This window comes from Chelonia mydas, chromosome 6 (genome assembly GCF_015237465.2).
Source record: "Chelonia mydas isolate rCheMyd1 chromosome 6, rCheMyd1.pri.v2, whole genome shotgun sequence".
Lineage (NCBI taxonomy): Eukaryota > Metazoa > Chordata > Testudines > Cheloniidae > Chelonia > Chelonia mydas.
Genome location: NC_051246.2, coordinates 67,339,328 through 67,357,731, shown reverse-complemented (window position 1 = coordinate 67,357,731; position 18,404 = coordinate 67,339,328). Strand labels below are relative to the sequence as shown.

The 18,404-nt window shown below is 43.0% G+C and overlaps 1 protein-coding gene across 14 annotated transcripts in view; it reads right to left on the bottom strand.

Moving 5' to 3' along the window:
* PCNX1 (pecanex 1) overlaps positions 1 to 15,633 on the bottom strand; it is a 129,681-nt gene extending 114,048 nt beyond the window's left edge. For 5 of the 14 annotated variants that reach the window (XM_043548034.1, XM_043548036.1, XM_037900313.2 and 2 more), the window contains exons 1-2: positions 15,359 to 15,633; positions 2,888 to 3,096 (exon numbers count right to left, since the gene is read on the bottom strand). In XM_043548034.1, coding sequence (XP_043403969.1) covers positions 2,888 to 3,096; positions 15,359 to 15,511 — 362 coding nt within the window. In that variant the 5' untranslated portion in view covers positions 15,512 to 15,633. The remainder of the gene's footprint in view (positions 1 to 2,887; positions 3,097 to 15,358) is intronic. The other 9 variants (XM_037900314.2, XM_043548038.1, XM_037900318.2 and 6 more) reach the window with 4 other exon arrangements.
* Positions 15,634 to 18,404: the final 2,771 nt, after the last annotated feature.

The following is an 18,404-nucleotide window of genomic DNA, read 5'->3' as shown; positions in this document are numbered from 1 at the left end:
TCCTGAACCTGAGCCTAAGAATTAGGGCCAGAGGATTTCGAGCAGGATAATTTTAGTTTAAATAAGATTCAGTTTAACAGATTTTTCAGCCAGCCTACATAGACCAAAAGCTAGAGCCTTCTGCAATAAAAGTTTATGAATGGGATAAATAGGCTCCATCTCCAACGACTTAGGAAATACTTGAAAATGGGACCCCATTTTGGTTCGGCTCAACAGTGTAAAGTATATAGTAGCAAGTAACTGTTCCTTAAACTGAAGCATTCCTGCTAAGATCAACAATGGTTGGGCAGATCCAGGAAAGCAAACACTGAATTCTGGCTCACTAACTTAAGTCTTAGCTAAAACAGTGGATATTCCTTAAATGGTTTTAAAATAAATGAAGAGTAAAATAAAGTTAAAAGGAGCATTTCAGTTTAATTACAGTATACATTACAGCCGCAACTGTGCTAATATAATAATGCCTTGCAAAACATATTCCTATTTTTCCCCCATTGAGTAGCATACTCAGAAATGTTGCATGCATTTAAAATATTAGCAGGCACATTACTTCTTAGTGTGAATTTTCAGATGGGTGGGTTGAGCAAAATTGGCACAGCTTTCTTTTAAATGAGCTAAAAAAAGCTAGCATGAGAATTAGTTCACTCCACTAGGGCTCCCTTATACAAGTAAACCTAGAGTTGTATAGCAGTCATGCCTAGCAGGATATAAAAGACTGACAAAGCATTACTGAAGCTGGGAATATATAAAAATAAGTTTTGCAGGCACAGAAAGAAGTATGGATTTCAAAACTCAAATCATGGCATCCATAAAGGATTTTGCAACTCCTCAAAACTCAGACCTTCAATTTACAACCAGTTATAATCTTGGGTGAATTATATGTTCATTTGTTTTCCCTATGAAATACTGGAATTTGTCCATTCCTGATTTATCTGTTGACTTCTGCAAGTGAATTCTGAGAGAGAGAGAGAAGTTGCCAGTTTCAGAACAAGAGTCACAGAAGCAGATATGAAGTTATCATACAAAGATGGGAAGAAAACTTAATGCAAAAGGTATGTCCAGAACAAGTAGTAACAATGAGACTAGAAGTTCGAAATTAAGAAATGAGACTGTCATGAGATATGAATTCGTAACTTGAAAAGGTCAGGAAAAATTAGCAGTTATTTCAGTGTCAACTACCACGATCTTATTTAAATTGGCTAGAAACATTGAGTTCAGCTAGTGACTTTAACGATGAATTAAAGTATAAAAGCAGTGTAAATAAGATCTTGAAAGCTTAGTAGCCTGACTGAACAGTAAATTACAGTAAAGCCACTTCCAAGGAAAAACCAAAAAAGTAACTTTATTTAAGAAGTCAGCAATTTTCTGATCTGGAAGTTACCAGTTTAGGTCCATGAAAGTGAATTGACAATCTGTCATTTTCAAAAATTGGCCTTCTGACTTGGAAATTGAACACACTAGGTGCAAAGCGTTTATTCGTTAGTACCCATCTGCTATGGCCTCTTTGTAACTGTATGCACAGACTACGCAACGTCATGTGTGCAGCTTCCTTGACCAATTATCTCCAAAGAATATAAGCTTTTTCAAAAAAGCATGTGTTTCATAGTGATTTGTGCTGAAGTGTGCTATGGCAGAAATTTTTTTTAAATTAGTTTCAGATTTACAAGGGGTGTTCAAGAAAAGGATTTGAAGATCCATCTGCACCCCATAAAAGACAGACCCTGCAGTTAATTAGCTACAGATAGAAACACACAAAGAAGTCAAGTCAGAATTTTAAAACCCTTTTTGATCGAAGTTCCAGTTTCTGAATGGAAATAGGCTGGAAACTGCTGTTGGAAGCAAATATACGGCCAGACTGACAGGCTTCTTTCTACATGCTCACTTTCAGGAAACAGCATTCAGCAGGCACCTGAAAGTGCCAGTCTGCAAAAACCAGCTACAAACTTCAGAAAGAAGTAGTATTACGAGCGTTTTTTGGATTGTATTTTGTCCCTCTGAACAAAGGGCATATGGGTAGGGGGGCCTGGTTTGGCATACTAAACCAAAGAATACCAGATATTTAATTCCACCTCTTATGCAGACTCCATTTTTAGCCTAGGCCAAGTCAATTACTACTTGACCAAGTAGTTCCCCTCCCCATGTACCCATCCCAAATATCTGTAGAAGGGGGATAATACTTACCAACTGTCAAGGAGGTTGTGAAGGTTAGCTGGCCAATGTTTGTAAGTCGTAACAGACAAACACCAAATATTGTCAGTCATGACCTGACCATTACATCATTATCAATATAATCATCATTAGAAGATACTTGCAGAATCAGAACCTTAGCCAAAATTCCCATTTGATTAGATACACTTATAGCCATCTAGAATCCACCGGTAGAGTTGAGTGTTTAACTGATTTCCTATATTTGGAAAAAGGTGCTTTTTGGAACTATTATTAAGCTAGAAAGCTACAATGTGATGCCATCTCTAAAGAGATGCACCACTATCACTAGTTTGAACTTCAATTAAGAGCAAACCTAAATACACGCTCCCCACAAAAAAGATTTCCCTGCATGGAGCTGGGAACAGGGCCACTATGAGAGGCACAGAACTTGTGGATCTTCCAGATGGGCAAGTGGAGAGTATGGTGTTACATATTAAACTCCACCCTCAAACTCACAAAGTACATGAAATAAGCTACATTTCAGGCAGCTGCTGTTCCTGATTGACTTTAAAAAGCCATTTGACTCCCTGAAACATCCAAAGTTACAGATATAGGTAATATCCCCACAGGTTTTTCACATTACTTTGATTTACCAGTTATCAGCCTGATGAGGACTACTGTTACAAGTAAGTAGTGCATGCAGAAACAGCTTTGACCATGTAAGCAGATGCAGCTCTCTTACCTGGGCCCATTGCTGTCTGTTCTCCTGGTTGAAGTATTGCCTTGTTCAGTTTTTGCACCCCTGTCCATATGTTGTTTGGCATTCCTCTCCACAATTTCTCCCTCATCCAATGCCCTGTGCAAACGGTAGTTCACCATTTTCAGAACAATGAAGAGAGCTGCTATCACTGGACAGTAGACTGCTACTATCACCATTGAAGAAGGAAGGGCCTTTCAAAAGGAAAATTAAAAAAAATGAAGTGGATTCAAGAGATGTTAAAGACAAGATCACCAAGCATGTATAAAATTGTTTGAGTGTGTAGTAACAGAATTTTATTTGTGCCATGTACACTTTCACCATTCCCCAAAACCAATTTTTTTTTATTTTTATATATATATATATAAAGACACATAGGATATCAGCATGTAAGACTTGTTTCAACTAGTTTTTTCAAACCTGAAAAGGGGACTCAGGTGGGAATCAATTTACAGGGTGCCAAGAGTGGACATGGAGCGGGGATGACTGGGCAGCAAGGTCTCATGATCAATTTGTTTTCGTCAATGAAAAGTAGAGACCGCATGTGAACTGTGGAAAGAGTTTGGGGGGTGATGTGAGGGAGGAGGAAAAAGATCCTGTTTAGATAAGTTGACTGATCAAGTCAGAACACAACAGCTACTCCCACATGCTAGACACCAGTATCATGGCAGCCTAACATGTTTTCCTGCCTATGCAGAAATATTGTTTATATCATACTGACTAGACACCAGAAATTAAGCCTCACCAGAAATTAACCTGCAAGACTGCACGGTTCAAGGAACATTTGTGCTGCAACAGTTATACATGCCCAGAAGGAAGTAGAAACACAACAAAGGTGACCTGGAAAGGATTTTTCACACCACCACTACACACGCATTGGTCTGATGCGTAAAAGAGCCTGACATTTTTTTTTTCAACTTATTCCAACTGAAGGATGAAAAATGAGAGCTGATCTTGCCAGGTTTTGCTGAAAGACCAATAGGAGGTCTCCGGGAACTCTGCATCTGATGTTGCATCTGATGAAGTGAGCTGTAGCTCACGAAAGCTTATGCTCAAATAAATTGGTTAGTCTCTAAGGTGCCACCAGTACTCCTTTTCTTTTTGCAAATACAGACTAACACGGCTGTTACTCTGAATCCGGGAACTCTGACTCTAATTGAAGGAGCAAAGGTGTTCCTCTAGTTTTAACCCCATCTCTCAAGGCCATGTCTAACATAAGAGCCTGGTAGAAGTCCAGGCACAACCTAATAACTACTTTTTAAAGCATGCTCAAAAGAGATGAGAGGAATACCTCTGCAGTAGAGATACAGACACTTCCAACCCCCACCTCTCTGGAGAGTTACTTTTGCTTGTTATTCTGTAACTTGTATTTCCCCACCCCCAAGTTTTTGACTTATAACCTGCCTTGTTGCTCTTGCTGAAGCTCTTTAAATCTTTAACAGACCCACCAGAACTTCAGCAGCAGTAAGAGGTGCTGGAATTAGCAGAGGAGTTAGGAACTTCCTACCAGTAAGTAATTAGTCAAGGGAACCGATACAAGCTTTTCCCATTTACATACATGTTGGTAGTGACGCTGCTGCAAGAACTTTAAACTGTAACTGCAAGCATCAACAGGTCCCAATTAGAGAAAGACAGGAGTTAGAGGTGTGGTTGATAAACTCGCTTTGAATGTTTGAAAACAAAACAAACAGGTCAAAAAGAAAATTTTACCCTGAAATTGATCCACTAACTCAAAATATTTTAAAAACTTGTCTGGAGCAGAGTAGCTTAGGTAGGGGTCCAAAGTTGGGGGGGTTTTTTTGTTTTGTTTTGTTTTCTTAAAGCGTGGTTGAGTTGCGCAAGAGAAAGAACTTCGTTTTAGGCCAAGACATCAACATTTAAGTGTTTTCAATAAACTTATCCAGAAGTTACTTTAACTAAGCTACAATCATAATCACTAACACGTCACTAACAATCTATTGATTAATTAACCCACTCCATGGAATTCACTGCTTTTGTTCAGTTAGAAAAAGACTGCTTGTAAAAATAGATTTGCAAAGGCAATACACTTGACTTTTGATCTAGATTCTTGAAGTCCTAGGGGGGAAAAAAATAAATTGTGCCTGTGCCAGACTTAAATATATTTCTGGTTAAGCAGGCCTGTAAAGATCAGCCAAACAAATCTTAGAAGCAGGATCCATAGGGAAATATATTTCATTTTCTACTTTGAATTAGAGGACAAGTTACGGGTTCATATTAGCAGCCATTGAAAAGGGACAGATAATAAGACAGAAAATATTGTAATGCCATAAAAATCCATGGTACTCACACACCTTGAAAACTGGGTGCAGTTCTGGATGCCCCACCACAAAAAGATATACTAGAATTGGAAAAGGTGCGCAGAAAGGCAATCAAAATAATTAGGAGAGATTAAAAAGACGGACTGGTCATCTTAGAAAAGAGATAATTATAGGGGGAGGGGGAAAATATGATAGGTCTACAAAATCATGAATGGTATGGAGAAAGTGAATAAGCAAGTATTACGTATCCCTTCACATAAAATAAGAACTAAGGGTCACCCGTGAAATTAATAGGCAGCAGGTTTAAAGGGGGGGAAAAAAAACAGAAGGAAATACTTTTTTCACACAATGCAGTCAGCCTGTGGAATTTGTTGTGAAGGCCAAAAGTATAACTGGGTTAAAAAAAAAAAAAAAAAGATCAGTTTATGTACCTATTTGCCATGAACAGCCATTAGCCAAGATGATCAGAGATGCAACCCCATGCTCCAGCTGTCCCTAAACTCCAAACTGCCAGAAGGTGGGACTGGACAGCAGAGGATGGATCACTCAAAATTGTCTTGTTCTGTTCATTCCCTGTGAAGCATCTGGCACCGGCCAATGTCAGAGACAGGATGCTGGACTAGATGGGCTAGTTTTCTGCCCCTCTATGGCCATTCTTATGGCAACTAACTTAAGGTTTCACAGTAACAGAGAACACTGGTTTAAATACATTCAGCCAAGGAAGAAAGTTATAGATTTGAAATGAGGTGAAGACGAGGGTTGTGTTTCATGACCAAATGTGATAACTAAGATGGTCTATTTCAGTCTGAAAGAATCCAATCATCACATATGTTCTTTATCTCATAACGATTACATTGCATAGCAATTCTTAAAGTTTGAATGGTAGTGCTCATAAAAATACCTTCTTATACTAGTTAAAGCCACACTTGATGGAGACAGGCATTGCATGAGCCTTCCTGCACAGATCTCACACTCACAATTTTGCAACTTCATCTTGACCTATAAGCACATACACTATTCTAATCCTGGGCCTTTCCTGAGAAGGCTGCCAATTGGGCTTCATTCATTATGGTCCTATAATGAGAACAAATTCTGATGAAGTCTAACAATGACTTCACAATTAAGGGCTAGTCTACACTGGCAATGCTAAAGCGCTGCCATGGCAGCGCTTTAACATGCCATGTGTGGTTGCGGCACAGTTCTCGCAGCGCTCTAAAAAACCACCTCCACAAGGGGTGCAGCTCACAGTGCTGGTTCACTGTCTACACTTGCACTTTACAGTGCTGAAACCTGCTGCGCTCAGGGAGGTTTTTTTGCACACACCCCTGAGCGAGAAAGTTGCAGTGCTGTAAATTGCCAGTGTAGATAAGCCCTCACTCTCACCTGTGACTGAAACAAAGCTACTACTTCGGAGAGGTTAGATTAGTTTTATTAGCTTTTGTCACTCTGCCTCTTTTGTATAAAAATCCCATTTTAAACCTCAGAGAAATCCTGTTCATTAGTTTGTTACATATATTGCTTATTCTACAATATTTTTGCAGCTCTACTATGTGGTACAGATAAAAATCATAAGCCTTTACTAGAAACTGACTTGTCTCTTAAAAGGAACTATTTGTTGGTAGGATATACTTCAAAAGATCAAGTAGACAAAATGCAAGAACTGCTTGTTCATTAGATATAGGGTGGAAAAGAGCTTTTTAAACGTACGAATTAATTCAACTCAGCAAAAAAAGTTTTATTTTTTAAAACTGGCTAGACACAATATGCAAATTCGGGCTACTCAACTAAAGATTTCTCCATAAAGTTTATACCTCTGTTTTGGAACAGCCAATACTGGGGCTTCAGGCAATCCAAACTGAAAAATATTTGTTTAAGAACTTCTGACTTTGAAGCATTTGGGTGTCCTAGGAGATTTAACAGGAAGTGTATGACATTTCCTCTGCAGTAATATGCAGAGTGCTACAGTTTGAGTTAAAGTTTGACCAAACTGGAGTCAATACTGAATGTTTTTAGATAGCCTGTAGAACAAGACGCTGCAATATTATTAATTGCAAGAAGTAAGGTCCCACATTTTGTATGCTGCATCTAGTTGTTAGTTTTATTTAAAGCATAAAGAATAGATAATACTTGAAGCACTAAAAAAAGCTGGGCCCAAGCCCAAGATAATTCCAGGTTTTTCACTTATATTTCTCAAAATCTGTAAAGACATCCTCCAAGTATAAGAATGGCCACACTGGGTCAGACCAAAGGTCCATCTAACCCAGCATCCCGTCTTCCGATAGTGGCCAATGCCAGGTGCCCCAGAGGGAATGAACAGAACAGGTAATCATCAAGTGATCCACCCTTTGTCGCCCATTGCCTGCTTCTGGCAAACAGAGGGGGCACCATCTCTGTCACCCTGGCTAATAGCCATTGATGGACCTATCCTCCATGAACTTATCTAGTTCTTTTTTGTATGATGCATTTATGACCTCAACAGTTAAGTTACAATAAAGAGTAGGAATAATGGGATTTTCTGAAAAAAACAAATCTAGTTGGGAACACCACCACCACACTAAGTATCACTTAGAGAAAGCAAGCACAAAGTCACAGGGAAAACATCTAATTGAAAGGCATCCAGTGCCTAGGCTTCCTCACTGTAATCATGGAACCATACCTATTTATCTAAAAAGTCCTACCATAAAACTCATTTCTACATTACATTTAAGTGACCAGTTTATGTATGTCTGGCTATTATATCAATTCCAGTTATCTAAAGAGATCTTATAGATTACAGATACAGACATATTCCGTAAACATGTCCCACACTTAGCAATAATGGGTGAAATCCCAGCTCCTATGAAGTAAGTGGCAAGACTCCCAATCACTTCAGTGGAGCCAAGATTTCCCCCATTTCATTTCTGAGTGCTTTTGTTTTTGTTTTGGATGGGGGAGTGAAGAGTTTAAAATAATATGGGCAGTGATTTGAATACTACATTTACTGGACTAACAGTCAGCATTTATATAATATTCATTTCAAGAGACTTCTACTCCTGTCTCTGGCATGACCTGTTAGACCAGAGGTGGGCAAACTACAGCCCGTGGGACCCTCCTGCCTGGCTCCTGAGCTCCTGGCCCGGGAGGCTCACCCCCGGCCCCTCCCCCGCAGCCTCAGCTCAGCTGCTGGCGCAATGCTCTGGGCAGCGGAGCAGTGAGCTCCTGGGGCAGCGCAGCTGCAGAGCCCGGTCTGACCCAATGCTCTGTGCTGCAGCGCCGCGAGCCACCGGTGCTCCAGGCAGCGTGGTAAGGGGGCAGGGAGCAGGGGGGTTGGATAGAGGGCAGGGGGAGTTCAGGGTGGTGGTCAGGGGGTGGATAGGGGTCGGGGCAGAGGGCGGCAAACAGGGGGGTTGAATGGGGGCAGGGGTCCCGGAGGGGGGGGGCAGTCAGAAAGGAGAGGAGGGGTTGGACGGCGCAGCGGGGGGCAGTCAGGGGCAGGGGTTCCGGGGGCGGTCAGAGGTCAGGGGGGCCAGATGGGGCAGGAGTCGGAGGGAGGGAGGGAAGGGGCGGGCGGGCCACACCCCCCTCCCCTAACTGGCCCTCCACACAATTTCCAAAACCCGATGCACCCCTCAGGCCAAAAAGTTTGCCCACCCCTGTGCTAGATGATGCTGTGACAAGTCACTTCCCCTTCCTGTGCCTCAGGGCTTGTATACATTTAAAATGCTGCAGTGGCACAGCTCCACCGTCTCCACCTCTCGGGGAGTCTGAAGAGCACCTGTCTATGGGCTGCCCCTGGGGGAGAGGGTGAAGGAGGTGGGCTGCTGCGGAGCCCAGCCCAACCCTCTTTGCCCCCTACCAGCCTCTCTCCTCCAGTAGATGGAGGTTCCTGCCTCATGTGGTGTCTCCAGGAGGGAGCATGGGTCAATGGGCCTGTATACTTGGATTGAGGCACAGGAATCTAACAGCTGAAATTAACAAGGTTTGTTTTCTGCTGTATGTGTACTGATCATTGAGTATCTGTACATCTCTGGGTTACAGAACAGGTTAACAGCTGATGCTAAAGCAACCAGAACAGTCCCACAGACTTTTGGTGCAACAAACTACATCTTTAGACAATGGAGGTATATTTGAACTTAATACTTTGAAGGACAAGCTGCATCCTCTCAGATAAAGTATTTCTTGCCTAAAAACTAAGTTACACTTGAATGTAATTTGATTATAAAAACTTAAGTCACTTTTACCCTCAGAGAGCTTGCTACAAGCAAAGAACTGGAGGGACTTTGTGGCCTTCCTACCACAGGATATTTTAGAAATAAGTCCCAAACGTTACTACCCTAAAGCAGCAAAACAAGTGGGAATTTGTTCCTAGAATTTCCTACTGTGGGAAAACACAAGAAGTTTTACAAAAGTTAAATGTAATAAGATCTCCCAGCATTTGAAATCTTTGTTTTAAAAGTAACATAGGCTGTTTGTCAGCAAACTACTTTGAAGCTAGTTTAGAAATCCTCTCCTACACATAGTTATGAGCCACACTCCAAAAACAACAAACAAAACAAACACACCTGGTTTCCTCCAGGGATGTTTAACAAATGCTGCTTAACTGTGCAATTTCTGCAAAGATACAGTTCCAGAATACCAACAGTAAATGATGCTTCCAAAAAAAAAAAAAAAGAAGGACATTCAGGAATAAGATGACCACAGTCGTTCTGTCTGTTTAGTTTATGTCTAGACAACACTTAAAAACGGCAAAGGGTGGAAAAGGGAGAACAGCCAAATATGATTCAATCTGCTTTAACTTGTGACTAATCTTCCTACTTATTCTTGGAGCATTTGGCATTTGCTGTTGCATCTTTTGTTTGTCAAAGGCAATGGAGAATTTTTTTCTAATTACCTCAAAAAGAAATAGCTTGTTTGTTTGCTTTTGCCTGCTTTTTCTTTCTATCGAAACACACAGGCAGAAATAGTGCTTAAAGTTTCGCTCAAGGCAAACACCCCTAAAGCACCAACTCATGCTGCAAAAGCTGCACAAGATTCAGATGTTACTCCAATTCCATCAGGTATCAGAAAAGAACAGAGAAGATCCTTTCTAAAGGACAGGTTTCAGAGTAACAGCCGTGTTAGTCTGTATTCGCAAAAAGAAAAGGAGTACTTGTGGCACCTTAGAGACTAACCAATTTATTTGAGCATGAGCTTTCATGAGCTACAGCTCACTTCATCGGATGCATACTGTGGAAGCTGCAGAAGACGTTATATACACACAGAGACCATGAAACAATACGTCCTCCCACCCCACTCTCCTGCTGCTCCAACCCCTCAGACAGAGACAAACACCTATAAGATCTCTATCAAGCATTCTGACAACTACAATACCCACCTACGGAAGTGAAGAAACAGATTGATAGAGCCAGAAGAGTTCCCAGAAGTCACCTACTACAGAACAGGCCTAACAAAGAAAATAACAGAACGCCACTAGCCGTCACCTTCAGCCCCCAACTAAAACCCCTCCAACGCATTATTAAGGATCTACAACCTATCCTGAAGGATGACCCAACACTCTCACAAATCTTGGGAGACAGGCCAGTCCTTGCCTACAGACAGCCCCCCAACCTGAAGCAAATACTCACCAACAACCACATACCACACAACAGAACCACTAACCCAGGAACCTATCCTTGCAACAAAGCCCGTTGCCAACTGTGCCCACATATCTATTCAGGGGACACCATCACAGGGCCTAATAACATCAGCCGCACTATCAGAGGCTCGTTCACCTGCACATCCACCAATGTGATATATGCCATCATGTGCCAGCAATGCCCCTCTGCCATGTACGTTGGTCAAACTGGACAGTCTCTACGTAAAAGAATAAATGGACACAAATCAGATGTCAAGAATTATAACACTCATAAACCAGTCGGAGAACACTTCAATCTCTCTGGTCACGCAATCACAGACATGAAGGTCGCTATCTTACAACAAAAAAACTTCAAATCCAGACTCCAGCGAGAAACTGCTGAATTAGAATTCATTTGCAAATTGGATACTATTAATTTAGGCTTAAACAGAGACTGGGAGTGGCTAAGTCATTATGCAAGGTAGCCTATTTCCCCTTGTTTTTTCCTACCTCCCCCCCCCAGACGTTCTGGTTAAACTTGGATTTATGCTGGAAATGGGTTTCTGTGTGTGTCTGGGGGTGGGGGGGGGTGGTGAGAAACCTGGATTTGTGCTGGAAATGGCCCACCTTGATTATCATGCACATTGTAGGGAGAGTGGTCACTTTGGATAAGCTATTACCAGCAAGAGAGTGAGTTTGTGTGTGTGTGTTTTTTGAGGAAAAAAAAAAAAAGAAGGGGGGGGTGAGAAAACCTGAATTTGTGCTGGAAATGTCCCACCTTGATTTTCATGCACGTTGTAAGGAGAGTGGTCACTTTGGATAGGCTATTACCAGCAGGAGAGTGAGTTTGTGTGTGTGGTTTTTGGAGGGGGGTGAGGGGGTGAGAGAACCTGGATTTGTGCAGGAAATGGCCCACCTTGATTATCATACACATTGTGAAGAGAGTGGTCACTTTGGATGGGCTATTACCAGCAGGAGAGTGAGTTGGGGGGGGGGGGGGGGGGGCGGAGGGTGAGAAAACCTGGATTTGTGCTGGAAATGGCCCAACTTGATGATCACTTTAGATAAGCTATTACCAGCAGGAGAGTGGGGTGGGAGGAGGTATTGTTTCATGGTCTCTGTGTGTATATAATGTCTTCTGCAGCTTCCACAGTATGCATCCGATGAAGTGAGCTGTAGCTCACGAAAGCTCATGCTCAAATAAATTGGTTAGTCTCTAAGGTGCCACAAGTACTCCTTTTCTTTCTAAAGGAGTTTCCTGAATGGACATCTTGCTGTTTGTTACAATGTTTATGGCAAGCCCTAGCGACACTACTAATTAGATAAGCTATTTTGTCAAGCATGACTGGATATAGAAAATTACCATAAAAATGCAGAACAGAACAAACTCCAACAAGCTTGCACCTTAACAGAGGACTCTAAAGGATCTTCCTGCCTTTGCATGGAAATAGATTCCCAATACAACATCCATTTAGTTGTAAACTGGATTAGACTGCTCATCTATTACACACACTGTGGCTTTAAAAAAAAAAAGGCAGCAGTTAATTAACAGCCTCCTGTTTTCTTGCCAGGAATGTATTATTTTTCAGTAACGTGAAAAGCCCTTTTCATTTTCCAAAGAACACCAAAATACAAAAGGAGAAGTAATCTCAAAGGCTGTAGTCATAAAATTTTACAAGATTCCTCCACCTCACTAATTTCTTAATATATTCTAATTACTGATATTGAGTCTACACTCCTCCTCCACCAAGCTGTAGTGTTGCTAATGAATCTAGCAGCCTGACCTATGACCTCTAGTTCTCCTGCAGTTACATACTCACACTGGGTTTTACCCTGGGGACTCATTCACTAATCCACATACATTTTTCACAAGCCAGCTTCTACTGTAAGTTGTCAAAGCATCTTCATTTCCCACATTTGCAGATTAGATCTGACTGTGCCAGAGACCAATCATGTCACACCTAAGTGATCACACTGTACAACTGCTGAGAAATCCATAAACTGAAATATTAATGTGTATCACAGATGACACAGAAGTCAGAATTTGATGCTAAAACATAAAAGTGGTGAGTAGTGTACAATGGGAAGCTACACACTGCCTGCCTGCCCTCCTTCCCACAACCCAAACAAAACATATTAACATCTAGAAATTTTTTGTTTTTTTTTTTAAGATGGAAGGCAAGGGGGAACCTACAAAGGGTCATCAAAAAAAATAAGAGGAGCTTTTGGGTTTGCAACTCAGCCTCTTTAAAAAACCTAAAAACAAAACAAGATGCTAAATACGAAGGTACCTTTAATAGCAGATTATATTCCTGCAGCATCTATTTCCCCCAGAGGATCCCAAACCACCTTACAAGCTGCAAGGCATAAGAATGCCTTCCCTTACTACGACGACACAGTCAAGACAGGAGAGCAGACACCACACAGTGCACACAATATATGAATGGACCTTTAGACTATGATCTTTGAAGTATATCCTCTAATTTTAAGAGATGAGCCACAGAATCTTTGCAATTAGACCAGACAAAACCATGGTCAATGTCTCATCCAAAGGTTCTTGTAAACACAGACTGCAAACATTTATGTGAAAATAAAATAATACTGCAATACCACCTACATCTTACATAGCACTTTTAATCAAAGTACTTTAACAAGGAAATAAGCCATGTTATTCCCATCTTACAGATGGGGAACACTATGACACAGGTAGGTGAAGTGACTTGCCCAAGGTCTCCCACAGCAGGCCAGAAGCTGAGCCAGGGAATGGAAGCCAGGTTTCCTTAGTCCCTGTCTGCTGCGCTATAACTGTGGAAATTTACAATACATGAAACTTTTATTTTATCTAGGTCATTATAGCAGCAACCATCAGTTTAAACCAGTTCAGATATGCATTGCAAACCTAAAGGATTCTGTCATCTTTGACACTTCCATGGTAGCTATAGGAAACACTGACTCTTATTGCCCAGGCTGGCACAGGAGAGAGCACCTCACTGGCTCTTGGTACCACAGAAAGAGCAGGAAGTTTAGACAGGTTTCAGAGTAGCAGTCATGTTAGTCTGTATCTGCAAAAAGTACAGGAGTACTTGTGGCACCTTAGAGACTAACAAATTTATTTGAGCATAAGCTTTTGTGGACTACAGCCCACTTCAGCGGATGCATAGAACAGAACATTATATATATATATATATATATACACACACACACACACACACACACATACACACACACACAGAGAGAGATAGGTTCCTCGGTTAGTGTTTTTGTTGTGTGAGTATTTGCTGGTGAGTATTTGCTTCAGAACTGGCCTGTCTCCCAAGATCTGTGAGAGTGAGGGATCATTTTTCAGGATAGATTGTAGATCTTCATGATGATGCACTGGAGAGGTTTTAGTTGGGGGCTGAAGATGACAGCTAGTGGCGCTATGTTACTTTCTTTGTTGCGCCTGTCCTGTAGTAGGAGACTTCAGATTGACAGAGCCAGAAGAGTACCCAGAACACAACAAAAACACTAACCCAGGAACCTATCCTTGCAACAAAGCCCGATGCCAACTCTGTCCATGTATTTATTCAAGTGACACCATCATAGGACCTAATCACATGAGCCACGCCATCAGGGGCTCGTTTACCTGCACATCTACCAATGTGATATATGCCATCACATGCCAGCAATGCCCCTCTGCCATGTAATTGGCCAAACCGGACAACCTCTACGCAAAAGAATAAATGGACACAAATCTGACATCAGGAACCATAACATTCAAAAACTGGTAGGAGAACACTTCAACCTCTCTGGTCACTCGATCACAGACCTAAAAGTGGCAATTTTGCAACAGAAAAGCTTCAAAAACAGACTCCAGAGAGAAACTGCTGAGCTTGAATTAATATGCAAACTAGATACCATTAACTTGGGTTTGAACAGAGACTAGGAGTGGCGGGGTCATTATACAGATTGAATCTATTCCCCCACGTTGGGTATCCTCACATCTTCTTGCCAACTGTCTAAATGGGCCATCTTGATTATCACTACAAAAGTTTTTTTCTCCTGCTAACAGCTCATCTTAATTAATTAGTCTCTTACAGTTGGTATGGCTACTTCCACCTTTTCGTGTTCTCTATAAGAATATATATATGTTCCATTCTATGCATCCGATGAAGTGAGCTGTAGCCCATGAAAGCTTATGCTCAAATAAATTTGTTAGTCTCTAAGGTGCCACAAGTACTCCTGTTCTTTTTAAGGAAGTTTAGAGTAAATCCAAGTGGACTCTCTCATCTTTCCCCCACCCGGGAATTTTAACCATAAATGGAATTAAGCAGGAAGGGCCCCGCCGGAGCTGGCAGGGACGGGGCCGTACACTCCCAGCTCCCCCCCTACCCCCCGGCTAGGGTATTCACACGGCTTCGGCTCGGATTCAGACCCGGTAGAGCAGAAGCAGCCCGAAGAGCTCGCGGGCAGCAGACGCCGGCCCCCGCGGTGGGGGGAGGGGAAAGCCCTGACAGCGGCAGCGCCCCGGCACACGCAGCCACTGCCCCGCACGCGAGCACGGAGGAGTGGGGGCCGTGCGAGGCGGGTGGGGGCCGCACTCACCATGTAGAGGGTGAAGGGGAAGCCCAGCAGGAAGAGCCACAGATACAGGTGCAGCGCGTTAACCCCGGCGCCACGGTGCGGGTCCTGGTACCAACCACCGCTTAGCGCCGCCCACACGCCCTGGCGCAGGATCTGCAGCGCCTGGGAGCCCATCGCGGCCCCGCTCCGCCGCGCCGGCCCCGCTCTATCCGCCCTGCGAGCCCGGCCAGAGCCGCGTCCCGCCTGCACCCCGCGACAGCCCGCCCGCCCGCTGCCGCCAGTACCGCCTCCCCCCCGCCAACGCCGCCGCCATCTTAGGTCCGGGCCCCCGGCCGCCCCCGCGCCGCCTCTGGACCGGCAGCCCCTGCGGCCGGAGCCGCCCGCCCCTCTCGCCGCTGCCAGGGAGAGAGAACGAGCGGCGCTGCCTGATAGAGCGGCGTCCCCGGCAAAGCCCGCCCCGCCTGGGGCGCCCCCGTGGGGCGTGGAGGGAGGAACAGCACTTCTGAGTCAGCAACGCAGGGGCTGCCGCTTGTCTCGGCCAGGAGAGCGTGCCGCAGGGCCAGGGCTGGGAAAGAGCCGCCTCACTTGGCAGTACCCCCGTCTCCCTATGCCTAAGCCCCATGGGAGTAGCTGCTGGCGGGGGGTGACAAGAGGGTGTCGTGGGCCCCTTAGTCACCATGATAATGTGGGCAAGGGCCGGAGGAGTCTGGTTAGTGGCAGTTTTCCCCAGGAATCGAAATTGAAATTGGGGGTGTTTCAATCTACAGGAGGGGTGGCAGCTGATGAAGGGTAAGATCCTGAGGGCAAAGGTGGGCTTTATGGCACCATAGTAAAAACTGAAAAAATACTTCATTACCGTTTTATTAGGTTTAACTCATGTTTTAAAATCATCACACAAATTAAAGTCAAGTCTCCTATGAAGCACTAAAGCTACGTCCTTCCTGGTTTCTTGTACTTCTGCATAACTCTATACATTAACTTCTCAAATGCAGTGCATTCATCTTTGGTGGTTTCTCATGTGTCCGGTACTTCCAGTCCTTCATGATATGCTCATGGTCAGGCAAAAGGTGACTCCTTTCAGAACACAAAATTCTATTCAATAAGGAAAAAGAATGTTCAACTGTAGCTGTTGGGGCTGGGAGTAGCAAGAGATAAATTCCTACTTCTTTCATCCCAGGAAACATAATACAAAGTTTGGGCTGAACAACCACTCGTGATGATAAAGAAAAAGCTGAAGTCAAATCTTCATTCATTTGTTGTATGGTATTTCACTCTGTGTTCAAATTCTTTAGTCTGTCCTGATCACATAGCAGCCCCATTGCTGGTAGAGCCTCACTCCACCCAACTGGTGGTGTTTTATAAGACAGGCATCTGTAAAAGCTATGTAAAGATTCAGTAGAATCCAAAGGTTGCTATTGTAGATTTATAAGAATCAAGTCTGTGTACTTTTTCAGCTGGCTTAACAAATGCTTCTTGTCCTCTTCACTTAAGGAGTCAATATACGTGCCTTAAGTAGTCAATTTCTGAACTGAAGTCTTTGCTTCTTCCAGTCCGTTTTCAATAACCCTCTCTCTCTGGTTGATCCAAGTGTAGCTTCTATTGTTGGACAAAGATCTACTACTGTTGTAGCAGATGCCTACATGGCATTGTTTAATGACCCCAGTGGTTTCAACAGTAGACTTTCAAGAGAATGACAATTGTCCTTTCTAAGAGCAGGTCTACACTATGGGGTTAAATCGACCTAAATTATGCAATTCCAGCTATGTGAATAACGTAGCTAGAGTCGATGCAGCTTAGGTCGACTTACTGCAGTATCTATACCGCGCTGGGTTGACAAGAAAAACTCTCCTGTCAACTTACCTTATGTTTCTCATTACGGTGGAGTACCGGAGTCGACGGGAGAGCAATCTGCAGACATTTAGCGGGTCTTCACTAGACCCGCTAAATTGACCCCCGATGGATCGATCCCCGCAGCGTTGATCCATGGTAAATGTACACATACCCTGAATGTAGTAGCAAAAGTAGTCCACCAGTCTCACTACTTAGATCCGTCCCATCTCGGTAGATATTTTCCAAAGCCAATAATAATGGTTGCAGTAATTTTAAGACAACAGCCAAGGATCGCTTATGAGAAAGCCAGTGGGTTTTCTCAGGTTGGACTCATTTGAACTTCGGTCCCAGTGTATCTTCTATTTTTTCCAAGACATACAGTCCTTGTGGACTCTTGCTGGAAAAAAAAAGAGTATACGAAGAAATTAAATTGTTTTTTTTAAAAGGTCTTTTGAAGATTCTGCAGCTCGTACTAGCGCCTGCTGGAGCAGACAGCCTCTGCAGTGTGTATAGGAGAGATTAGAGTTACACTTTTCTTTGAGCAAAGCTTTTACTCCACCATGTCTTCCAGAGTAGTTTGCAACTCTATCAAATGCACAAGCAGCCATCTGTTTGGGGGTGCAATTTACAAGCATTTAACTTTTCTAAGATGTGGGTTGTCACAGATGCAACCAATGTGTCTTCTATAACCTGAACATCTAGAAATGCATCTGCTGGCCTACCCCTGACATCAAGATAATGTACGCAATGTCTTAATACTTGACACCAGTTTGCATCAGTGCATTCATCAGCCACGTGAGAGAGAGTGAGAGAGTTCTTCACTTTTTCAACTGATGAGCCTTTCACTGTTGCACTGCATGCTTCTAACCAGCCAGTTGAGTTTCTTGCAGAAAGATAGTGAGCATTTGCTGGGCTTGGTCAGAACCAGTGTCCAATTAACAAGTGACAATACATTTAACATTGGCCTCCAGTTTGTAGTGTGTGGTATCTTTTGCTTAAATAGAAAGTATGATGTAACAGCCATGTTTGTTTGCATAAACTGTGTTGTCTCTCCAGCATTCTTAACAGCCTCATAAAATACTTCTAAAATTGGCTTTGACAGTGACTGGCTTATAAAGTTTTCTGCATGTCTATGTAGTCCAGAGGCTTAGTGTTTTGCAGCCTTTTCACACAGGTGTTAGAATATAGATATTCAGGCCTGTCGGTAAAGGCCTGTACTCGAAGAATTTAGGTGTAT